Source organism: Mobula hypostoma, chromosome 10 (assembly GCF_963921235.1).
Source record: "Mobula hypostoma chromosome 10, sMobHyp1.1, whole genome shotgun sequence".
NCBI classification, from domain to species: Eukaryota; Metazoa; Chordata; class Chondrichthyes; order Myliobatiformes; family Myliobatidae; genus Mobula; species Mobula hypostoma.
The window spans coordinates 101861631-101888098 of record NC_086106.1 but is presented as its reverse complement, the minus strand read 5'-3'; the positions used below and the strand labels follow the sequence as shown (position 1 = coordinate 101888098).

The 26468-nt window shown below is 39.5% G+C and overlaps 1 protein-coding gene across 3 annotated transcripts in view; it reads right to left on the bottom strand.

Moving 5' to 3' along the window:
• Positions 1 to 26468, bottom strand: part of thoc2 (THO complex 2) — a 179960-nt gene that overhangs the window by 9473 nt on the left and 144019 nt on the right. For 2 of the 3 annotated variants that reach the window (XM_063060950.1, XM_063060952.1), the window contains 5 exons: positions 25174 to 25232; positions 23738 to 23773; positions 9565 to 9714; positions 3760 to 3826; positions 739 to 902 (listed from right to left, as the gene is read on the bottom strand). In XM_063060950.1, the coding sequence (XP_062917020.1) occupies positions 739 to 902; positions 3760 to 3826; positions 9565 to 9714; positions 23738 to 23773; positions 25174 to 25232 (476 nt within the window). The remainder of the gene's footprint in view (positions 1 to 738; positions 903 to 3759; positions 3827 to 9564; positions 9715 to 23737; positions 23774 to 25173; positions 25233 to 26468) is intronic. The other variant, XM_063060951.1, reaches the window with a different exon arrangement.

Here is a 26468-nt window from a genome sequence, read left to right as displayed (position 1 = left end):
ATGATTTGCGATAGTCTTTGGGGTAAGTGCAAGGTCTGTGTCTTTGCTATCGCTTAGCTCACGCTTGTGCTTGGTAGCTGGTGTGCTTTTCATTTTGCTGGTGGGGGGGTGGGGAGAGGGGATTGTTGCTCGCCGTCGCTTACTCCCGTGAGGAGGGAGCTGGGGGGAGAACTTTTAACTGTCATTCATTCTTTGGGGCACTTCTCTGTTTTTGTAGATGTTTTGCAAAGAAAAAGCATTTCAGGCTGTATATTGTATACATTTCTCTGACATTAAATTGAACCTTTGAACCCTGCCACTGGATAATAAAGTAGCTCATCACCAATTAGTCCTTTATTTTCTTCATTGTCATTACATGCAAAATTATTAAATATAACAGCAATAGTTCCAAGTCACACTTGGCTGGACATTTAAAGGCAAGAGTCAAAGACATTAAATATTAAAATTTTGGAAGTCAAATATTTCCATTTCAAACAATTAACTTATTTATTTTAAGATACAGATGGTCTGCTGCGTGCTCTCAAATAATTGTATTTTTAATTAATTTCTAGGAACTGTAGTTAATTAAACATTACTAGCACGTGTTTCTCCGGGAAAGTTGCTGATTCTGCCCTGTTCTAATCTAATCATAAGATTATATTTTTACAATAAAGTATAAAACACTAACATTTGTTATACATTTTAAACTAAATTATCTAAGTTTGCAATTTCTTGTCAAAACTAAATCATCTACCATACCTTTTTGCTGGCAGTTGAACTTTTCTCTATTTTTTCTAATTTGATGGAGTCGTTTTTATCCCTGTCTTTACCAGAGGCAGATTTTGAGCTCTTGTTTTTCTCCTTCTCACTCGAGCGTGGGGAATCTACTGGACTTGCACTTTTACTCCTTTTCCCAGAGCCACCTGTGAAACATTCAATCCTCAATTTATTTTACAGCAATAGAACACTATGACTTGAGTTGACTGCAACACATACGCCGATCCTTCAACACAATGTTGAAAGACTTCCATATTTTTGAAAATTTTACCAACTGACCTACTCCCTGTCAGATAAAGAAACTGCTTGGCAATGTTCAGAAATGTGCTACAAGTTGTCTGGCTCTCAAGGCCAATAAAACGAAAACAATATTTGCTCTTTTTGATCCCTTGCAACACTGTGACATAACAAAGATAACACTTGATATACCTTAGCAATTCACACTTACTCACTTGATCCCTAAGCAGATCTATATACAGTACTTTTTTTCATTTTAATACTTGTTTGGAGAATCACGGGTCAAAGCTGAAATTAACACCATCCAAAATCATCATAGCCAAAGATTTATTTTACTTTGGGTTTTTTTTTAATGTCATCCAAAATAAACATATTAAATCTCAAGACTGCGCCATTGCATTTTCTTTAAGTAACAAATTTCTATGTTGAAATAAAGTGCCATATGAGGACAAGGCAGAGATAAACCACTATTAAGTTCACAGAATTTCATCCGATCACTATTAAGGGTCCGAACACACTACAGAATGGCAATAATATATTCTGGGCAAGTGTCACCTGTGAGTGAGTGGCACATCACTGGCAATGAACAATGGAGCCCACAGCATGAGAGAAAAGGTAGGTGCAACCTGGTAAAGATGCATTTGCCAATATGCAGGCTATACTTTCTAACAGAACAGCTAAAATTCAGCAATTCAAGATCAAGTCCAAAACTTGTGCAAAAGCTGTGAAACTGAATTCGCAGGAGGATGAATCCCAAAATATATTCCATCATTGACTCTACAAGCATTCAAGTAATTGGATCTACGTTTGCCGTGAGTAACAGGGATTATACTGCACAAAATCCATACACATCAAAGTTGCTGGTGAACGCAGCAGGCCAGGCAGCATCTCTAGGAAGAGGTACAGTCGACGTTTCAGGCCGAGACCCTTCGTCAGGACTAACTGAAAGAAGAGCTAGTAAGAGATTTGAAAGTGGGAGGGCAGGGGTGGGGGGGGAGATCCAAAATGATAGGAGAAGACAGGAAGGGGAGGGATAAAGCCAAGAGCTGGACAGTTGATTGGCAAAAGGGATATGAGAGGATCATGGGACAAGAGGATGGGCAAGAGGTATAGTCAGAGGGACAGAGGGAGAAAAAGGAGAGAGAGAAAAAGAATGTGTGTATATAAATAAATAACGGATGGGGTACGAGGGGAAGGTGGGGCATTAGCGGAAGCTTGAGAAGTCAATATTCATGCCATCAGGTTGGAGGCTACCCAGACTGGTAAGGTGTTGTTCCTCCAACCTGAGTGTGGCTTCATCTTTACAGTACAGGAGGCCGTGGATAGACATATCAGAATGGGAATGGGACGTGGAATTAAAATGTGTGGCCACTGGGAGATCCTGCTTTCTCTGGTGGACAGAGCATAGGTGTTCAGTGAAACAATCTCTCAGTCTGCGTCGGGTCTTGCCAATATATAGAAGGCCACATCGGGAGCACCGGACACAGTATATCGCCCCAGCCGACTCACAGGTGAAGTGTCGACTCATCTGGAAGGACTGTTTGGGGCTCTGAATGGTGGTAAGGGAGGAAGTGTAAGGGCATGTGTAGCACTTGTTCTGCTTACAAGGATAAGTGCCAGAAGGGAGATTGGTGGGGAGGGATTGGGGGGGGGGGGGAACAAATGGACAAGGGAGTTGCGTAGGGAGCGAACCCTGCGGAAAGTGGGGGGGGGGAGGGGGCTAGGGAAAGATCTGCTTAGTGGTGAGATCCTGTTGAAGGTGGCGGAAGTTACGGAGAATAATATGTTGGACCAGGAGGCTGGTGGGGTGGTAGGTGAGGAGCAGGGGAACCCTATTCCTAGTGGGGTAGCGGGAGGATGGAGTGAGAGCAGATGTGTGTGAAATGGGGGAGATGCATCTCCTATCATTTTGGATCTCCCCCTCCCCCTCTCACTTTCAAATCTCTTACTAGCTCTTCTTTCAGTTAGTCCTGACGAAGGGTCTCGGCCCAAGACGCCGACTGTACCTCTTCCTAGAGATGCCGCCTGGCCTGCTGCGTTCACCAGCAACTTTGATGAGTGTGGCTTGAATTTCCAGCATCTGCAGATTTCCTCGTGTTTGCGTTTTTAAATACTGCATAGAAAGTGAGCAAATTCTAAAATATTTTGCTTGGAATGAGTTAACAATTTTAATTTTTAAATTAGCTTTACTTTTTAAATGTTATTTGCTTCCATTTTAATTCTATTAATGCCTTAAATACCCAGAAACATTAAAACAATTACATTTCAAAAAACAATTAAATTTTCTACGGCTTCAAAAGAAAGCAAATCTTGCCCTCATTTTCACCTTATGTTAAAGATTGTCAGTAGTTTTATGGGTTGGGCTGAAGTCTCGATACTAAGCTGTCTACAACCCAATGCACTGAATTCAGGGATGTGGAAAGTCAGTAAGATTAAGCCAGTCCTGCATGATCCAGTCCACCTTAAGCAAGGTTTATAACAGATTGAGAAAACAATGAGAAAAAATGTATAGTTTGACTAAGAGCCAAACAATGTATTACATAACAATAAAGTATATCCAGTCTCCATTTTATTCAAGTAAATGTGAAAATTAATCCACTGGATCAGACCTTCATCATGTCTCCAATTTTCATTTCACTTTTCAGCACTTTAAGTTGTCTTTCTATGTTAACTATATTCGACAGCTTTTGAGGAATCATATAGCTGACTTGGATCGGTCAACCTATCTTTAAAAATGCTAACAGCAAAAAAGATACTAATATTTACCTGTTCCATTTTCATCTTTACGCCGTTTTGATTCTTGTATGTTCTCTCGATCACTATTTGAATGATCCTAAGAAGAAAAGAAACAAAAATTCCTACCTAGAATAACAAAAGGAGGTCATTCAAGAGGGAATTCCTGGCAAAACAAAGCTGCAGAGAACATAGGACATAGAATAGTACTACAAAAGAACAGGCCCTTTGGCACATTTCTGTGATGACCATGATCCAATTTAAATTAATCCCATCTGCCAGATCATCTATATTCCTCCATTCCCTGCCTGTTCATGCACATATCTAAATACTTCTTCGACGTTGCTATTATCTGCTTCTACTACTTTTCCTGACCACACTGTGTAAAAATAACTTTAAACATTCCTCCTCTCAAATTAAAGCTACACCCTTCAATATTTAACATTTCCACCTTCGGAACAAGACTTTGGCTTTCTACCCCTTCTATGCCTCTCATAATTTTATGTATGTCTATCAGATTCCCTCCTCAGCCTCTGACACTCAAATGACAACTTTCCAAGTGTATCCAACCTCTCCATTTTGCTAGTACTTTCCGATTCAAGGAACAAACAGATGAACCTCTTCTACACTCAGTCCAAAGCTCCCACATCCTTCTGTAATGCAATAACCAGAAGAGCACGTAATAGACGAAATGGCCTAACCAAGGTTTTCTACGGGTAAAAACCAGCTTTCTAACTTTTACACTCAACACCTCAACTGATAAAGGGCATAGGCTCTTCTTTAAACCTTCCTATCAATCTTTGTTGCTTCGTCCAGGGATCTATAGACTTGTACCAAAGATCCCTTTGCTAAAATTCATGTATACAATATACACTGCCCAAATTTAAATCATCTTTTCTAGCTCCTCAAAAACTCCATGGCCTCTTGTGAGCAAAGTCTAGGCCAGAACCAAATAGATTCAATCCTCAAGAATCATTTCCAAAAATTTCCCTACAACTGATGCAAGGTTTATCCAGTCTTAGTGTGATTTCCTGGTTTGTCTTTACTGTTCTTCTTAAACAGAGGAATAATATTGGCTTTCTCCAATCTCCTGAGATCTTACATGCGGCTAAAGAAGAGTAAAAAATCTCAATCAAGGCCCCATTTTCTCTCAATAACCCAGGATCCCATCAGGCCTGGTCCTATTCACTTTAATGCGCTTCAAGTGACCTAACAGCACCTCCTCCTTGATTTTAACATGCCCTAGAATATAAGCACAACCCTCCCTGATCTCACTATCCTCCATGTCTTTCTCTTTACTGAAAAGATACCTCATTCTCATTCAGTATTTTGCCCACTTCCTTTCGCTCAACATATAAATTCCCTTTGTCTGAGTGGGATTACCTTTGTTTTTATAATGTTTTGAGATTCTTCCTAATCCTATCTGTCAAGGGCAGGTTTAGTGGCCTTGCAGCTCCCCTGATTCTGTTAATGTTCTCTCTTGCTTGCTTGAAAGAAAGATGGCGCTGGTAACTGGCGACTTTGCGCGTGCTCTCCCGAGCAAACTGCCCTCTCCACTATCCTATACCCGAGAAACCCTTCTAAGCCTCCAATCTAGCAAGGTCAAGATCAACAACACCCTGGCAAAGCTACTGACCCAGCTGGAGACCACCGTGCCAGAATTGCTTCTTAAACTCCGGACCGCACCTGGATCCGACCAGCGAGGCCCACCATGTTCCCGGAGACCCGCGGTCTGCTACTGTGCCGATGCCCTTGGAGACGCGGCCCATTCCGACCAGCATCTCTTCGGAGCAGATGACCACACAGAAGTGATGGTGGAAACTTCAAGGTGCCCCAGACGCTTCCCCGGAGCGACCACCGTAAAGTCCCGTTGGTGGCCATCCACAGCTGTCGGAAGTGAGGCCTCAGCCGCCGACCTCGGAAATCGAGCCCGAGGCTCTGCAACCGTGACTCGGCTTCAGGACTTGTTTCAGCCAGGAGCCCAGCCATCTGGGATTAAGTGTTGGCTTTGGGGCCCGACCCAATCGACAGCCCGGGCCCCCGGCAGCGGAGCCTCCCCTGTTACCCGGCCCGAGCCAGAGCGTTTGACGACGCGACCCGCCGATCGATCCCCACGGGATGCACCCATCAACCTCAAAGAGCTAACAACAACGCACTGCCTCGATGGAAACCTGGAAAGATGCACTATTTACCGAGGAAGCGTAGGAAAAGAGCTGGGCTGCTGGTCAGATTGAAGCTGAGGGGCTTCTGGGTCCCTGTGCCCACCATCCTACTAGCTAATGTGCTAGCCATAGAGAACAAGGTGGATGATCTTAAAGGGAGACTCACCTACTGCAGGGAGATGCAGAACTGCTGTGTATTCTGTTTCACCGAGACCTGGCTCTCCTCTGCCACTCCCGACTGTACCATCCGACCGGAGGGATTTTCGATCCATCGGATGGACCGCACGGCGTCTTCAGGCAAGACGAGGGGAGGTGGTGTCTGCCTACTGATCAACACTGCGTGGTGCTGGGACACAGTGGCACTGACAAGCTCCTGCAGCCCAGACCAGGAACACCTGTCGGTGAAGTGTCATCCCTACTATCTGCCACGGGAATTCACCTTGGTCATATTGACGGCAGTCTACATTCACCCCCAGGCGGACATGGAGTGTGCTCTGAACATACTGTACGCCAACATCACTGAACTCAAGACCAGGCATCTGGAGGCTTTGCTCATTACAGCCGGGGACTTTAACCAGGCCAACCTCAGAAAGGTGCTGCCAACGTTATACCAACATGTCTCCTGCCCTACTAGAGGCCCGAATATACTTGACCACTGCTACACAGCAGTCAAGGATGCCTACCATTCCATCCCACGACCTCACTTCGTAAAATCAGACCATCAGGCCGTACTCCTCCTCCCGGCTTACAAACAGAAACTGAAGCGGGAGGTCACGGTGTCAAAAGTAGGTCGCGTTGGACGGAGGAAACAGATGAAGTCCTCCGTGACTACTTTGAATCAGTGGACTGGTTAGTATTCAAGGACTCAGCAGCTAACCTCGATGAGTATGCCTCAGCTGTCACGGACTTTATTTGGAAATGCACAGAGGACTGTGTGTCTCGCAAGACGATCCAGGTATTCCCTAACCGGAAACCTTGGATGAATTTTGAGGTCAAGTCTCTTTTAAAGGCTAGAGCTGCGGCTTTTAGGTCCGGGGATATCAGTCGCTACCCGGAATCCAGACGTGAACTCCGGAAAGCCATTAAAGGCGCTAAGAGGCAATATCAAGCCAAGTTGGAAGCCCAGGCTAACCAGAGGGATGCCAGTAGACAATGGCAGGGTCTAAATGAGATCACTGGGTGCAAAGAAAAGGCTGGGAATATCAATAACTGTGGCGCTTCTCTACCTGACGAACTTAACGTATTCTACACAAGATTCGAACAGAAGAGGAGCGTCTCGCTCCCTCCGGATGAACTGGACCTAGTGGAATCGAGATTCATTATCACCGAGGAGGACGTTAGAAGGGCCTTCCTGAAGATAAATCCACAAGGAAGGCAACGGGCCCAGATGGCATCCCAGGACGGGTTCTCCGGGCCTGTGCAAGCGAGCTAACTGCAGTGTTTGCTGACATCTTCAACTGCTCCTTGCTTCAGTCTAAGATCCCCTTGTGGTTTAAGAAGACAACGATAATCCCAGAGCCAAAGAAGAGCAAGGTGGCATGCCTGAATGACTATCAACCTGTGGCTCTGACATCAATTGCTATGAAGTGCTTCGAGAGATTCGGTATGGCACACATCAACCACCGCCTACCAGTCAACCTCGACGCTTTGCAATTCACCTACTGGAGCAACAGGTTAACGGTAGATGCCATCTCTCTGGCCCTACATTCCTCCTTAGAACACCTGGAGAATAAAGACACAAACGTAAGGCTCCTTTTCATTGACTACAGCTCTGCCTTTAATACAATCATTCCAAATAAACTGATTCCTAAGCTCCAGAACCTGGGCCTTAGCACTCAGATCTGCAGCTGGATCTTCAACTTCCTCACAGACAGGGCCCAGGCTGTAAAAATAGGGGACAAGCTCTCCCCTACAATCATTCTGAGCACCGGTGCCCCACAAGGCTGTATACTCAGCCCCCTGCTGTACTCACTGTACACCCATGATTGTGTAGCTAAGTTTCCATCAAACTCAATATATAAGTTCGCTGATGACACAATTGTAGGCCGTATCTTGGGTAATGATGAGTTTGAGTACAGAGAGGAAATTAAGAACCTGGTGGCATGGTGCGAAGACAATAATCTATCCCTGAACGTCAGCAAGACGCAGGAATTGGTTGTTGACTTCAGAAGGAGTAGCAGACCGCACGACCCAATTTACAACGGTGGTGTGCAAGTGGAACAGGTCAAAAGCTTTAAGTTCTTCGGGGTTAATATCACAAATGACCTGACTTGGTCCAGCCAAGCAGAGTTCATTGCCAAGAAGGCCCACCAGCACCTTTACTTTCTGAGAAAACTAAAGGAATTTGGCCTGTCCCATAAAACCCTCACTAATTTTTATAGATGCACCGTAGAAAGCATTCTTCTAGGGTGCATCACAACCTGGTATGGAAGTTGCCCTGTCCAAGACTGAAAGAAGCTGCAGAAGATTGTGAACACGGCGCAGCACATCACACAAACCAATCTTCCGTCCTTGGACTCACTTTACACTGCACGCTGTAGGAGCAGTGCGGCCAGGATAATCAAGGACATGACCCACCCAGCCAACACACTTTTCGTCCCTCTTCCCTCCAGGAGAAGGTTCAGGAGCTTGAAGACTTGTACAGCCAGATTTGGGAACAGCATCTTTCCAACTGTGATAAAACTGCTGAACGGATCCTGACCCGGATCTGGGCCGTACCCTCCAAACATCCGGACCTGCCTCTCAGTTTTTTTGCACTACCTTCCTTGCCATTTTTCTATTTATGATTTATAATTTAAATTTTTAATATTTACTAATTGTTACTATTTTTAATATTTATAATCCATGGAGCGGGAAGCGCAGAATCAAATATTGCTGTGATGATTGTACGTTCTAGTATCAATTGTTTGGCGACAAAGTATAAAGTATATTCTTCTAAGGCCCTGTCCAATTTCAGCTTCTGAAATGTTACACATGCTTCCTTTTTCACTTTGACTAAACTTATAACTTTTCCAACTTTATCTTTCTTCCTTACAGGATCATGATGGTTCTAAATTCTGACCAACTGACTCTGAGAGGGCTTCTACAATTCAGATATTGATTACCCAATAACAACAGCTCCCAATCTACTTTCCTGCCTTATACTGTTGTGATTAGTTTTTCCCCAATTTCCCCTAAGGTTAGGTCTTATCCTTACCCATAACTATTGGAAAACTTTGAGATATGATTGCTTTTCTTAAAACAGTCACCAGAAAATCTGATCACCTGGCTAGGCTAATTTCTTAATGCAAGGACTGGTATGGCCCCTTAGTTGGATGGACTTAACAACATTCTGTGTTAGAAAACCCTACAGAATAAACAAAATTTTGCCCCAGCTAAGCCTCAGGCACCCCAGTCAACATTTCTGGAAATTAAACTCATCTGTTGAGAGGTTACATGACTTTTAAAAGTCAAGTCTCATCTTAGTCAAAACAAATGCAAGAAATATATTTATCATCACTCCAAGCTTCTTCCAGTCTTTCAATACAACTCAAGAAATATCAAAAGCAGAAAAAAAAAGCTCTGTTCAACAGGAAACATTCAGATTCATAGTAATAGATGTCACTGGTTTTAAAAAAAACTGCAATGTGCAAAACTGTTTTGTTCTGGTTTAAATCTGCTTTGCTATCAACCGTACCCTCTTGCGCTCTTTTCGTTCTTTATCTTCTTTCTTTTCCCTCTCTCTTGACCGATCCCTTAACTTCTCCACTTCTTTCTTCTCCATTTCTCTTTCTTTACTCTTTGACTGTGTGCCTGTACTATGGTTGGTATGATGTGGGCTATGATGCTGTTAAAAATGATGTAAGGCACATTTATGATGATAATATCTCAACAGAATTAAATAACATTCCATTAAAGTCAAATAAAACACCCTCTTTAATACAATAAAAATTTCAATGCAGTAATACATTTGCTTGTTAGCTGGCTTCAGGTTCAAAACACAACTGAAAACAAGATGATTTTATTGAGGTCTTCACCCAAAAGATTTAAAGGAATGTAGAATGAGCATCAGTAGTTCTAAATCACTGAACACAAGTGTAAGAAGCAAGATCATTAAGGATATTGAAGTTGCAAAAGTAATTAAATCGTTGAAATAAAAATTAGTAAATATAAAATATCTTTAAGATAAACTAAAATAAAGAAAACATCTTTCATTTCAACTTGTCGGTGAAAGGCAGAAATTTCCATTGCCAATTAGTAGCCACAACTTCCAGAAACACACAAACTTCCAGGGATTAACATTGAGACTCTATGTGCCACTAATTCAAGGGATTTCACTTTAATTTTGTTTGCACAGGGTACCCCCCAGGTTAGATGATCTGATTCAGGAAAATCCCATTTGATGCAAATTCTTCCATAGATTCTTAAAGCATTTTCCAGATGTTAATAATGATGTTTTATGGTGTTCATTAATGATTGGATACAGTATACTATGGGTAGTGTTAGGGAAAATATTCAATAATTGAATTATTCAAGTGCATGTCAAGCAATATGAAATGCATTATTATATTAAATGCACATTTCTGACTTACAGAGAAATCAATATATGTACAGCTCCAAGGAAATGAACTGAGATGTTACCCAGGGATTGCCCTGTACTAATTTACATTTGTACATGGATATGGTAAAAAGAGAAATTCAGAATAAAGTTTATTATACAGTGGCGTTAGCCCAAGAAAATTTGTGATTGAACTTAACAATTTTGGTTAAATTGCATTTTAATAGACCACTGTATTCGAAGAGCTTCAACGTAATCTGTAGAATGCAGGCAGTTAAAATCAATGGTCATCATAAATTTCAAATGCTAAAATATAGAAAACTCAAAGGTAAATATTGCTTAAGGCTTTCCTTATAAGCATGCTTAGTATGAAGCTGTCCTTGGAAGCAATGTCACAGTATTTTTATATGCTCCATTACACTAGCCATGCAACATCACGTCAAAATACAAAATATACCAAGCATTCTTAGCGTTTCATACATTAAAATACTATATGATCACGGAATTTATGAAAGCTGCCTCAGGTCCGCCCTCTCCACCAGAAAATCAGCTGATTTCCCCGAACCAGTCTAGTGATGGGGAAAACATGGTGGTGGAAAAGAGATTAAAGGACTGGAAGACAGTATTGTCTTCATTCAGGGAATGCAATGAAGATTGGGAATTGAATTGAAACCTAACAGGGACTACACTTTATCAAAGTTGCTGGTGAATGCAGCAGGCCAGGCAGCATCTCTAGGAAGAGGTACAATCGACGTTTCAGGCCGAGACCCTTCGTCAGGACTAACAGGGACTGTAGGATTTCATTTAATAATTCCTTTACAAGTAATCTTCGGATGACCAAAGAGAAACACTCCCTAAGCAAGCACTGAAGAAAGACTAGATTAATAAAACATTTCCTACATTCTTTATTCTCAAAATGTGCCTCATGATCAAAATAAGTTAAAATAAAAATCACTAATGGGGTGATGCTGCATTTAGGTTTATATCTCTTTATGGAGAAAAGAGACCACTGTGGCTATAACCAATTGAATAATTACTTTGGTTCTGTCTTCACTAAGGAGGACATAAATAATCTTCCAGAAATAGTAAGGGACAGAGGGTCCAGTGAGATGGAGGAACTGAGCGAAATACATGTTAGTAGGGAAGTGGTGTTAGGTAAATTGAAGGGATTGAAGGCAGATAAATCCCCAGGGCCAGATGGTCTGCATCCCAGAGTGCTTAAGGAAGTAGCCCAAGAAATAGTGGATGTATTAGTGATAATTTTTCAAAACTCGTTAGATTCTGGACTAGTTCCTGAGGATTGGAGGGTGGCTAATGTAACCCCACTTTTTAAAAAAGGAGGGAGAGAGAAACCGGGGAATTATAGACCGGTTAGCCTAATGTCGGTGGTGGGGAAACTGCTGGAGTCAGTTATCAAGGATGTGATAACAGCACATTTGGAAAGCGGTGAAATGATTGGACAAAGTCAGCATGGATTTGTGAAAGGAAAATCATGTCTGACGAATCTCATAGAATTTTTTGAGGATGTAACTAGTAGAGTGGATAGGGGAGAACCAGTGGATGTGGTATATTTGGATTTTCAAAAGGCTTTTGACAAGGTCCCACACAGGAGATTAGTGTGCAAACTTAAAGCACACGGTATTGGGGGTAAGGTATTGGTGTGGGTGGAGAATTGGTTAGCAGACAGGAAGCAAAGAGTGGGAATAAACGGGACCTTTTCAGAATGGCAGGCGGTGACTAGTGGGGTACCGCAAGGCTCAGTGCTGGGACCCCAGTTGTTTACAATATATATTAATGACTTGGATGAGGGAATTAAATGCAGCATCTCCAAGTTTGCGGATGACACGAAGCTGGGTGGCAGTGTTAGCAGTGAGGAGGATGCTAAGAGGATGCAGGGTGACTTGGATAGGTTGGGTGAGTGGGCAAACTCATGGCAGATGCAATTTAATGTGGATAAATGTGAAGTTATCCACTTTGGTGGCAAAAATAGGAAAACAGATTATTATCTGAATGGTGGCCGATTAGGAAAAGGGGAGGTGCAATGAGACCTGGGTGTCATTATACACCAGTCATTGAAAGTGGGCATGCAGGTACAGCAGGCGGTGAAAAAGGCGAACGGTATGCTGGCATTTATAGCGAGAGGATTCGAGTACAGGAGCAGGGAGGTACTACTGCAGTTGTACAAGGCCTTGGTGAGACCACACCTGGAGTATTGTGTGCAGTTTTGGTCCCCTAATCTGAGGAAAGACATCTTTGCCATAGAGGGAGTACAAAGAAGGTTCACCAGATTGATTCCTGGGATGGCATGTCTTTCATATGAAGAAAGACTGGATGAACTGGGCTTGTACTCGTTGGAATTTAGAAGATTGAGGGGGGATCTGATTGAAACGTATAAGATCCTAAAGTGATTGGACAGGCTAGATGCGGGAAGATTGTTCCCGATGTTGGGGAGGTCCAGAACGAGGGGTCACAGTTTGAGGATAGAGGGGAAGCCTTTTAGGACCGAGATTAGGAAAAACTTCTTCACACAGAGAGTGGTGAATCTGTGGAATTCTCTGCCACAGCAAACTGTTGAGGCCAGTTCATTAGCTATGTTTAAAAGGAAGTTAGATATGGCCCTTGTGGCTACAGGGGTCAAGGGGTATGGAGGGAAGGCTGGGTTCTGAGTTGGATGATCAGCCATGATCATAATAAATGGCGGTGCAGGCTCAAAGGGCCGAATGGCCTACTCCTGTACCTATTTTCTATGTTTCTATAATGGAACAATGGCTGTCTAAGAGATAAATTCACACAGCTTTAAAACACATTTCTGGTTTCAAAGTTATGTTTACTTGGAAACTTATTATTATGGTTTTTTTATGGTCAGCCAGTCAACTAGTCAGAAAGAAACAAATTAAAATTTTAGGAAGTTGATATACATTAATCTTCAACAACCCTACAACAAACCCACAATATAATTTATATTAACTTACAAGAATTTATTGAGGGAACAAAAGGCCTCTTTGCAAACGTTCCCCACTGCATACAAATTCCGACAGCAAAAATAACATTTTCATCAGATGTTTTGAGTTTTGGACCTTCAAAAATGGAATCTCAAAAAATATCCAAATAACAATTTAGACAAGGGTATACAAAAATATATGATACAAAAATAAATTTGGATATGAAATACTGTATTTAATTTTTCAGTGGTACTTGAGTAACATTGTAAATATATTATTTGACTAAGCATTCTTGCTCATTTAAATAATGCATTGTGGGTTACTTGTAAAAGTTCATAAATGGCATACATCATCACATGATATGGGCATGCCTCGTTTAAACTAAAAACTAAATTAGGTTCGCATTTCAGACTCTCCGTCTTTTCCTTTAAGTTAGTTTTATGTTTTGGAGTTACAAAACATAACACGAAGAAAATAAATTTTATTTAAAGCTGAAATGAAATAATGGCCCTGAATGAGATAATGTAAAAATTCATAAGAACAGAAGATACAGAAGCAGAATTAGGCCATTTGGCCTGTCGGGTCTGCTCTGCCATTTCAACGTAGCTGATCCATTTTCCTTTTTGGCCCCCATCTCCTGCCTTCCCCTCGTATCCTTTCATGCCCTGACCAATCAAGAATCTATCAACCTCTGCCTTAAATACAGTGGCATGCAAAAGTTTGGGCACACCTGGTCAAAATTTCTGTTTCTGTGAATAGCTAAGCGAGTAAAAGATGAACTGATTTCCAAAAGACAGAAAGTTAAAGATGACACATTTCTTTAATGTTTTAAGCAAGAAAACGTTTTTATTTCCATCTTTTACAGTTTCAAAATAACAAAAAAGGAAAAGGGCCCAAAGCAAAAGTTTGGGCACCCCACATACCAGTACTTAGCAACATCTCCTTTGGCAAGTATCACAGCTTGTAAATGTTTTCTGTAGCCAGCTAAGAGTTTTCAATTCTTGTTTGGGGGATTTTCGCCCATTCTTCCTTGCAAAAGGCTTCTAATTCTGTGAGAATCTTGAGCCGTCTTGCATGCACTGCTCTTTTGAGGTCTATCCACAGATTTTCGATGATGTTTAGGTCAGAACTATGAGGACCATGGCAAAATCTTCAGCTTGCGCCTCTTGAGGTAGTCCATTGTGGATTTTGAGGTGTGTTTAGGTTCATTATCCTGTTGTAGAAGCCATCCTCTTTTCATCTTCGGCTTTTTTACGGAGGGTGTGATGTTTGCTTCCAGAATTTGCTGGTATTTAATTGAATTTTAACTTCATCAGTCCACAGGACTTGTTTCCAAAATGTATCAGGCTTGTTTAGATGTTCCTTTGAACCCTTTGAATAGAACTTTTTGGCCGCAAAGAGCAAAGGTATGCTTGGACAAGAAAGGGCGCAGAATTTCATGAAAAGAACCCCTCTCCAACTGTTAAGCACGGGGGTGGATCGATTTGGGCTTGTGTTGCAGCTGGTGGCATGGGGAACATTTACTGGTAGAGGGAAGAATGAATTCAATCCTCTACAACAGGATAATGAACCTAAACACACCTCAAAATCCACAATGGACTACCTCAAGAGGCGCAAGCTGAAGATTTTGCCATGATCCTCACAGTCCCCTGACCTAAGCATCATCAAAAATCTGTGGATAGACCTCAAAAGAGCACTGCATGCAAGACAGCCCAAGATTCTCACAGAACTAGAAGCTTTTTGCAAGGAAGAATGGGCAAAAATCCCCCAAACAAGAATTGAAAGACTCTTAGCTGGCTACAAAAAGCGATTACAAGCTGTGATACTTGCCAAAAGGGGTATTACTAAGTACTGCCATGCAGGGTGCCCAAACTTTTGCTTCCGGCCCTTTTCCTTTTTTGTTATTTTGAACTGTAAATGGTGGAAATAAAAAAGTTTTCTTGCTTAAAATATTTTAAAAATGTGGCATCTTTAACTTTATGCGTTTTTGAAATCAGTTCATCTTTTACTCACTTAGCTATTCACAGTCACAGAAATTTTGACCAGGGGTGCCCAAACTTTTGCCTGCCACTGTATATCCAATGATTTGACCTTCGCAGCTGCCTGTGACAACAAATTCCACAAATTCACCACTCTCTGGCTAAAGGAATTCCTCCTCATCTCCATTCTAAAAGGACACCCCTTTATTTTGAGGCCGTATCCTCAGGTCCTAGATCCCACCCACCATTGGAAACATCCTCTTCACATCCACTCTATTGAGGCCTCTCAACATTCGATAGTTTTCAATGAGGTCACCCCTCATTAGTCTAAATTCCAGTGAGCAGCAGCCCAAAGCCATCAAATGTTCCTCATATGACAAGCCTTTCAATCCTGGAATCATTTTTGTGAACCTCCTTTGAACCCACTCCGGCATCAGCACATCCTTTATTAGATAAGGGGCTGAAAACTGCTCATAATACTCCGTGAGGCCTCACCAGTACTTTATAAAGCCTTCACAGTACATCGTTGCTTTTATATTCTAGTCCTCCCAAAATGAATGCCTTCCTCACCACCGACTCAACCTGCAACTTAACCTTTAGGGAATCCTACACGTCAACTCACAAGTTACTTTGCACCTCAGATTTTTGAATTTTCTCTCCATTTAGGAAACAGTTTTCTTTTATCAAAGTGCATGACCTTGCACTTCCTGACACCATATTCCACCTGCCCATACTCCATTCTTTGCCCATAATCCGAAGCAGTCTAAGTCCTTCCGTAGCCCCTCTACTTGCTCAAAACTACCTGCCCCTACACTTATCTTCGTATCATCCAGATACTTGGCCAGAAAGCCATAACTGTCATCCAGGTTATTGGCATATAATGTAAAAGGAAGAGTCCCAACACAGACCCCTGTGGAACTCCACTAGTCACTAGCAGCCAACTAGAAAAGACTCCCTTTATTCCCACTCTTTGCCGCCTGTCAATCAGTAAATACTTAATTCATACTAGTATCTTTCCTGTAAAAGCATAGACTCCTTTAAGCAGCTTCATGTGTGGCACCTTGTAAAAGGCCTTCTGAAAATCCAAGTATACAACATCAACCAATTTTCCTTTGTCTATCCTGCTTGTTACTTCCCAAGGAAGCCATGCTGACTACGGCCTATTTTATCATGTGCCTCCAAGTACTCTGAAACTACATCCTTAACTCCAACGTCTTCCCAACTGCTGAGGTCAGACTAACTGATCTATAATTTCCTGTCTTTTGCCTCCCTCCCTTCTTGAAGAGTGGAAAATCCTTGCTGAGAAGAGAGTAGGATCAGAAACCTAAGCTATTATTGAAACTCTGAAGAGGATTGAACAGAATGCAAAATAGATTATGCTGTCCAACACAAAGACACCAATCATATTCACCACATTTTAAACAAATCAAATATTGTTACCAAGTACTCAATGGAAAAATCTGAAAATAAAAGGGACAGAAAAAATGTAGTATTTCTTGCATAATGAAAAGCATCAAAATTTGGTTGCAAGCAGTTAAAATAGCTCACATGACAGTCTTTCAGGATTATTAACATAATACCCTCACCAAAACCCACTATGTATATTGACACAATTCAAAAAATAGCATGAGCTAGGAGGTAATGGTAAATAAACTAAGTTCATATACTGTATATTCTAAATAACTGAAAATAAACTTGCATGATTCAGCAACATTTAAGCAGAGTGCATTAGTTCTGTACTAGTGCTGCCAAAACTGCTTAGATTATTCAAAATCCAGACACGCAGCAAAATTATGTTTGTGCACAAACGTGCAGTCAGTTTATTCCCTTGACAAACTCAAGTGCAATTTCAATATTTCACATCAACTGAAACATTTTCAGCTCAACTACAAAAAGCAAAATCAGGAAATGTTGGATAAATTAAACCTTCCAGTGTTCAATAATACTACTAAGATCTAAAGTTATATATTAAAATCTTCAAAATCCAATTCTAAGATTAACTGGAAGAAATTATATGGATTTAACTCCTCTGAATTGGAAATTTTGAACTACTCTGCTGCCCTTTGGCATGACAGTGAAAGGTATAAATTGCTGAAAGCAGAGATTCAGCTGGTTTAATATGTTAACTTCCTTTTCCTTTGCGTTTCTATTACATACTTTAAAACCTTCACTTACCCTTCTTCCAAAGTCTTTAACAGATTTATGACAAGAATTTCAATCCTAGGTTTCATGTAGCTTCAGAAAGGGAGACTCTTTATTCTTACTGTTTCTGATTTGAACGAAAACAGAATCCTCTGCATTGACTTCACAATAATCTTGTCATTCAGTGTGAATATTCAAATTGATTCTGTCATCCAACTTGCAACTACGCTCTTCCTCCAATACATTTCTTCACCTCAAGATAAATATCTTCTGAGCAACCACATTTGCTACCACCTCGCATGTCTCAATCCACTGCTTTTAAATGACATCAAAAGGTCTACATTCCATTTTCACTCCCAACAAATTGTTGGGTCCTCATCTACTTGCATCTCATTGCACTGAACATAATTATTTATCCATGACTTTTGGTAACATTATAATTTGTTTTTGCTTAAGCAATCTCCCCCTTTCCTTGCGAAACAGATGTACTTGGACTGCTCTAAGCTACATTCCGTTTAATAAATTACTTCATCAATGAATTGTTTTTCTTACTGAAACTACATTAGCTCTATCCAAAAATTACTTATTTGTATCCTTCAAGTCTAGCCCCGTCTAGCTGAGGACACCTTTGGCCAAAATGATAATTATTCTAATTACAGTAACATGAACTTTCCCTCTGTCCTCAGTTATTCTATGCACCACTTTGTTTCTTTATGCCAGCGTTATTTACATATTTCTGATGCAACACTGGCAGAATGCTGCCATGGTTCCCACTCCCCTCCCTTCATTGCATAATTATGTAAATTACTTACAAACTAACATTAGTCCTTTTTGGACCAGTTGTTATGGATCCTTCAGTGACATCATGTGCACAAGACCCATTTCTTTTGGAGGTGAAAGACGTGCACAATAACATGGATAGCCTAAACCCTTTTCTATTATGCCTAATATTTCAATTTCCATGTTTTAAACAAATACATTGGTCAAGATAATTATTAATGACATACAAAATAAGTTGACATCATTAATAATAGCTAAACTCAAGTGGACTATTGGTAAATTAATACCTGGAGGCCCCAGAACTAACTGAAGATCCTCAATTAACAAGGCATACAATATAAGAGCAGGGATGATATGTTGCAACTTTAAAACAGGGTTAGATCATAAATAGAATGCAGAATGGCTTCAATTCTGGTCATGACACAAAAGGACATAATTGCACTGGGGAGGGTGCAGAAGAGATTCACAAGAATATTGCATTGGAATGGAAAATATTAGTTAAGATGTGAGACTGGATAAGTTGGGTTGTTTTCATTGGATTAGAGGTGACTAAGGTCAGACTAACAGAAGTATGAGACAAAGAAAACAGGGATAGTAAGAAACCTTACCCCATGGCAATCTAAACCTGGGGTTGAAGTTAAAAAGTAAAATGCTTAGAAGGACCAGGGAAGAATTTTTCACCTAAATGTTGGCTGTAACCTGAAATGACCAAAAAGAAGCAGAAGGAACAAGTATGAAGTGTATGAAAAAAGGCACAAAGCTATGCTAAGACAAGTTTAATCGTAATCAGTGGGTGGAAATATTCTACATGTCAGGCATAATGTGCAGAGAGTGGAAGAGTTAACATTTCAAAATGATGCAAGATCAAAACAAGAGATTAAGAGATATAGATAAATAGGTGGCGAGAATAAAGTATAGGTGATATGGTCAAAGTCGACAGAAATTATATGACAAAAGGTGATGATAGTGTAAAGTGAAGGTTTTCCTTCATTAATTTTAAATAACAATTCTCTTTGCCATTTAAACTTCCACCTTACTGTTCAGTAGCAGAAGTGAAAAGCATTAACAGCCAATATAAAAGGACTGAATAAATTATTAAAATTACCAGATGAAAAGACTGAATGCTAACAATCTAAATAAAGCTGAAAATGTTGCATAATTTAAGCTTTTCAATAACGGCAGGTCAAAGGCTGCTATGGTTCTTGGACAAAATAGAAGCTTCATTGTAACAGAGAACTTAAAGTGGAAAAAGATAAAAAGCTGGGTCATACTCGCAAATGGTGGTATTCTACAAACTGGTTATCCAATCTGCATCTGTTCCCCTCAGTGTAAATATACATCATATGCAATAAATTCACAATACAAATAAAATAGTGATCCACTGGGAAAATATGACTAGAGCCCTAGATGGCAAGATATTGCATGAAAGTGAACCTCAGACTAAAGGTTTGTAGATAACTTGGTGTTCAATTAAGTTAGAACTGGCATTACATCATTATCATCACCAACTCAAATGAAGCCCGAGGCATTTCTCTGGAAATTAAAATTTTTTAAGTAATCAAATTACTAGAATTATGGAATAGGAATATGAAATCCAGGCATTAACCCATAAATTTACTTGCATGAAATCTTCCATAATAAGATTCAATGATTTGGGACACCTCTTACAGAACAAAAACAAATCAAGAAAATGGCTGGGATACCCTCTGTTTGGGACACCACACTGTTAAATTGGGACAGGAGATGGTCAGTCACATGCACTTGTGTAGCTGTTAGTCACTACATTGTGCATAGAGCAAATACTGTGTGTGCTTATGTTATATTATCAACTTGGATTGATGGGTGTCGATTCAAAAAGCAGTCATTTTTGATAATTTCTTTTTTTTTTAAATTGTGACTAAAAGAAATTTGAGACCCTTGCCATAAAAAGATTTGACATTAGCCATGTTACCCTACTGGACCAAAATAAGAGCCATCTATCTAACACGACTCATCATCAGCTTGAAGAGGTAAATGAAGTGCTGAAAAGTACAAATGCACGTTTAATATATACCATCAATAAGACAAACTGAATAAGAATGGGCATTACACAAGGGACAACAGGGAACATCCCAAAAACAAAATCATGAGGTAAGGATCCAGATGTTGAAGAGGCCCTCAATCAATGGTCTTTCACTCTAATTAGACAACGTGTGCGTGTCAGTAGACCAATGTTAAAATATACAGAGTAGCCAGCTAAGAAGCTAGGTCACAAAGATTTTAAAGCAACAGATGGTTTGTTGTCTTGATGGAAACGTAGGTACCACATTAAACTCAAGAAAGCACACATTGAGAAAGATGCTTTAAGTGCAGAAGCATGGATACCTGCAAAACTACCCGACTTGCTTCAAAAATTTTGTGCAGATGATACCTACAACACTGGTGAAATTGGCTTTTTTTTTAATATTGTGCTATGCCCAACAGTTCCCTTGGCTAGAAAAACACAACTCTATCAGGTTCAAAGAAAGCAATGGATCAGTTTATTGTGTTGTGTTGTTCAAATATGTCAGGAACTGATAAAAAAAAATTGTTGGTTATCGGGAAAAGTGTTAAACTCTGGTGCTTTAAGGGGCCAAGAATAGTTAGTTTACGAATTGATGATTATGCCAGCGTACACTCGATGAATGGAAGCGTAAGGAGATTGTACATTCTCCCAGTGACCGCTTGGTAGGTTCACTGATCATTGTAAATTGTCCTGTGATTAGGTTAGATCAGAATCGGGGTTGCTGGGCTGCATTGTTTTCCACGCTAACCTGACGATTGCTGATATTGGCATAAGCCTATTTTAGTGCTTTTAAATGTCTCTGATAATTAGAGACATTTAACACCTTGTAGCTGATTCAATAATAAATAAATTTGGATATATGTTAAGCAATGGTTAACAAATAACAAACAGACAGAAAAGTAAACAAAAATACTAAGCTAAACTTAATTTTATTAACAGAAATCAGCAACCACATTCAAATGAATTAGACTGGGTTAGATTCAGCAGTTTTGGCTGGTGTAATCCTGGGAGTTTGAAGATGATCAAATGCAGTAAGTAACTGGCCCTAAACTTTGTTAATTACCTAATGCCATTATGCTTCCTATGGAACCAACAGCAGAAGAAAGAGTTAGTGCATTCTATACTACCAATGTAATACAAGTCCAGAACGTGCTCACACACTTACTGCAGTAGCCGAGCCCCTTCGTCAGGACTAACTAAAGGAAGAGATTTGAAAATTGATTTTTGACTTTCAAATCTCTTATTAGCTCTTCCTTCAGTTAGTCCTGACGAAGGGTCTGGGCCCAAAACATCGACTGTACCTCTTCCTAGAGATGCTGCCTGGCCTGCTGCGTTCACCAGCAACTTTGATGCGTGTTGCTTGAATTTCCAGCATCTGCAGAATTCCTCGTGTTTACTATGAATCCATCACCTGGACATCTGTCCAATGCAGTAAGTCACAATTCTTTTAAAGGATCAAATAAAAGGCTTTTTTTTCAACTGTATAGTATTCCAATGATCTTCTCGTCTTACTGCTTGAAGACCTTGAGCAGTTGTATGCAGTAAACAAGTAATCATTTTGTTATTGAAATCCAACAAAGAGAAAGTTAAACAAAATTATACCAAGCTGATAATGATGCATTATTCCAATATTAATCCCAAGCTTCAAGCAAATAGTCAAATAACTATGAAATTATAGAATAGATAAATAAACAAAAATCTGCAGTGAATGTCCAAAAAATTGCAAAAGCTGAATATTTAAAACTAAAACTGAAAAGAATGGAAACACTCAGCAAGTTAGGCCACTTCCGTAGGAGAAACAAGGTCTGATGGTGGATTTCTAACTATTAATGTTGACTATTTCTCTTCCAACAGATATAACATGATTGCTAAGCAGTTCCATCTTTTTTCTGCTTTTGTTCTCAAAATCAGTAATGATTACAAACATAAGCTGAAATGCTGCTTACATCTCACAATCCTTCTATGTAACCAGTAACACAGGAAAGTTGAAGGGTTACGGATAAATGAGTCAGAATAAAACTGATAACAATTCATCACATAAAATAATGCACTTCAGGACTAATTTGCCTCAGCCATACAAATACAAACATATTGAAGTTACTTTGCTACCAAATAAAAAAGTTACAAAATATGACATATAATGGAAAATATTTCAGATTGTTCTCCTTCAGATGAACGGGTGAAAAAGATTCATTTATAGGTTTTACTCATCCATAAGTTTCCAATAAAGTCATCAATTACATTCATGAATAATCAAGCAGATTTCCAATAATATATCAGCAATGAATCAACAAGACTTCCAAATGAATATTGTTTTGAAAAGTGATGGCAGCTCAGTTAAGAACACTAACAGTAACCAAAATAGATGAATTTTACTCAAAAAGTTCTGCTTATCTTACCAACAATCCCATTCAATCACCATTCATGGGAAGCCCAATTTTAACAAACCACTCAGGGGTATTTGCCATGGCCAATGTTCACAAAGGTTTGTGTGTGCTTTAAATTCTAATTCAAGCTAACAAGCAAATGTACTTCAACAGAATAATAATTAGATTAACTAAACCACAGTGATGTCTTAATCAATCTCAATATTTTACACTATGATAGCAAAGCATCTCAATTTGCAACTGCATTTATATTGTTAATCTCACAATTTGCAAGTGAAGTAAATATTCTGAATCAAAAATATTTTCCCAAAATACATCAACAATTAAAATGGTAAAAAAAAGTACACCTTTATCTCTAAATATCTTTCCTTTTTTAAAAATACTGGAATAGAAAGATATCCAGAAAGGTTTTGACTCAATTTTAAATACAAATAATATGTAAGTAGTTAAAAAGATGAAATTACAATTAAACACAACTTAACTGTTTTGACTCTTTAAACCCCAAGCTTGAGATTTTGATACTGAACACCTGGTTATTATGGTGCTCCATTTTAGAGGTGTCACCAGTGCCATAGAAATCCACCAGAATATCTTGACAGGCAAGTGTAAATTCAAACACTACTGGCAAGTAACTTCATTGAGGATAAAGCTACTTTACGTCAGGTGTATTGTTCTGACAATCCACGCTCATGCAGAAACTGAAAGTTAGCATTCCGAATCAAAACCATGCTGGTGTTTGTTCTCAAGCTCAGCCCACTTGTGATATCTGAAGTATATCAGACTGTTAACCATGCAAATCCAAATTTTCTGCTTTGCACATCATGTTAAATAAATCAACATATAAGCAGGAGATATTGGCTCCTTAACAGCAGGTGAAAAAGCAAAGCGTTAAAAAAAAACAATTAACAAAATTGGGTCAAAGCATTTCTGGAATACAGTATATATTTATAAGTGACAATGTTTGTGAAACCACAGTCAATAAGACGACTGCAAAAGTTCACCTATAAAAGCTGTCTAAATAAGGCTCAAGTGTCAAACCTTTGCTGATGATTCTTTGTGATCACCGAGACCATCCTGTAGGAATGAATGGAGATGACAGATGAGCTGCAGCGCTTCTCAGAAACCAGAGGACTTTGGGATGCAAGGTGGTGACCACTCTAATGTCTTGCTTGACATGCAGTTACACCTTTAGGAACTAGGCTTTAGGAATTGTTAATGCTTACTGAACAGGATAATAACAGTAATACATTTGAAGTCTATGTTCCAGGAAGCAATTTACTGTGATAAAAATGATTTCTCGAACTTATTTAGATATATTATTTAAATCTGTCTGATGCTGCTGTCATTCATAATTGTAGTCTATATATTAAATTTACAACTAAGTATTAATTTACTAGATACAAAATAAAACTCCCTGAATATATTACTTAATACTTAATATAAAATGTTACTATTAAAAAATATACATTAACAAATATCAATTAAATCTTTAAATGTGATGTTATAGAATACTGTTTTCTGTATGAGTAGACTAAGTGAACAATTAAATTCAATGCTAAAAGTGTTAATCTTGTAAAGAGGTGCAGCTCAACAAACCACAATGGGCTCTTTAACCTCCCTTCCAGTGCACTGCATCCAGGAATTGGCACATACTCCTCCAAGTTTCAACCCACAGCAAACTCAAGGATTCGTGGGGGGTTCATCTACATTAAAATAAATACAGCAAACGGTGCAAGGAAGCATCTGCCCTGATTCTTCTATTAGGACACACCCACGTTTCGTGCTGCGTAGTACACCATCGGCCCTCTTGGCTGGAAGGTGGGCTTGGCTGCCATATTTGCATTTTCCTAAGGCAGGATTCAAAAGGCTGGCACACCCAAGGGAAAACAACCCCATGAAGGGAAGAGACTAACAACAGCTGCACGCTGTCAGAATTTACACAACTACAGCAGATCAGATCACCAAGGAGGTATTAAAGACTTTAATGGAATTCCCTCCATTACTTCCTTCCCAGAAGGCACGAATTGGTAGTATGCTCATCAGCGGGCCTGATGAATCCAGAGGTATCCGGTTATTCTGAACAACTCCAACATTCTTCAGTGCTGAAACGCTCTTCACTCTCAGCGCTGACACCTTGTTGCGACTCCAGCTTGAAGCTATTTTGCTTGTAGCATTATTGCACTTCAAAAACTGACCACTTAATACAATTTGAGGCACTTTGAAGAAAAACTTTCTTGGATTTTCCTCTTACTATTTACAATTTTCGCTAGGTCCTTGAAGCCTTTTTTTTTATATAAAATTTGCTTACAAAATAGTCCAATAAAGAAAATGAATGCATTTTCTATTTAAAAGAAACCTCCAGAGGCTCCATTTTGCACCTTGTATCACTTGAAGGAAGACGATTATTTCCAGAATACCGGCATTCCAAACAGGACAGCCTAATACTGACGGTGCCTTCCTTAGGCTATACTAACCTTTACTGTAGTGGAATGTGATGGTGATGAGTGGGAATCGAGCTTGCGCCGTTTTTGTTCTGTAATATAAAAATGATTACATGGTCTAGTAGATTGCGGTAAATTGCAAATTTAAAAAGAAAAATCAAAACAAAAATTTTCTTTAGAACCAAGTAATACAGAATATAATTAATAATACTAACATCATTAACAAAGAACATACAGATCATGATCTTTCTCCTTATATTAAGAAAACAGAGAAAGAATGGAAAGTGAATAAAAAAAATACAATGCTTCCCAAAATGGTGGAATAATTTACAAAACAAAAAGGAAATAAAAATGATATTACACAATGTAGTTCCCCAAATTGTGCTCTACTTAAATTTCAAATAGCTTAAGGTGAACATCTAAATAGAGAGGAGGACTAACACATGCAATTTATTGCAAAGAAGATGCAGTAAGGACCAAAGTGCAACATTTTCACGGAGATGCAGGAAAAAAGAAGAAATGGAGCTGTACCTATTGAAGTCTTTGCAAACTTAAGAACAACCTGGGATTACTATTAAAGTTGCAAGATCTATGGATTCATAAAGAACAAAAGAGTTCAAAAGGAATAAAGTTATGCTAAATCTATCCCAAAAAATGGCAAGGTCCCAGACTGATTGTTAGATTCAAAACAGTACTGTAAGTAGTTCATGGTCTTAGCAGGTGTATAGAAGGCATACTGAAGTAATGCCAAAGACAGAGGAGTTCTGTTGGACGGAGAGACCAAAGGCGGCTAAAGAGATTTAACAGTGATATTCAAAATTGTAATGAATCATGGCATAAATAAGGAGAAAGAGGCTTCTAAAGACATTGAGGGTGAGTAACCGGAGGGAAGGGATTTGAGGCAATCACAAGGATGAGATTTCTTGTCTGAACATGTGTGTTTGGTTTCCACACAATAATTCCACGTTAAAAAATATATATCAAATTTAGAACTTAATGTTTTCCAAACAGTATCATAGTTCTATGCTTATGCACTTTAAATAATATTTATGGGTTATCTTTGGCTAACCCAAAGTAAAAATCAATTAGCTGAAGATGAGAAAAATTTTTTTTACGTTCCAGGAAAAATACAGCAAAACAAATTTGGTCATGTTTCAATAATGTATGAAATAAAAATATATTGTGTTCAAACTTCTTAAACTATAGCCATGTTTAAACTGTCAAGAGGAAAAAAAAGAACAAAGCTGTCAAATTTTGGCAACACACATAAAAGTTGCTGGTGAACGCAGCAGGCCAGGCAGCATCTGTAGGAAGAGGTGCAGTCGACG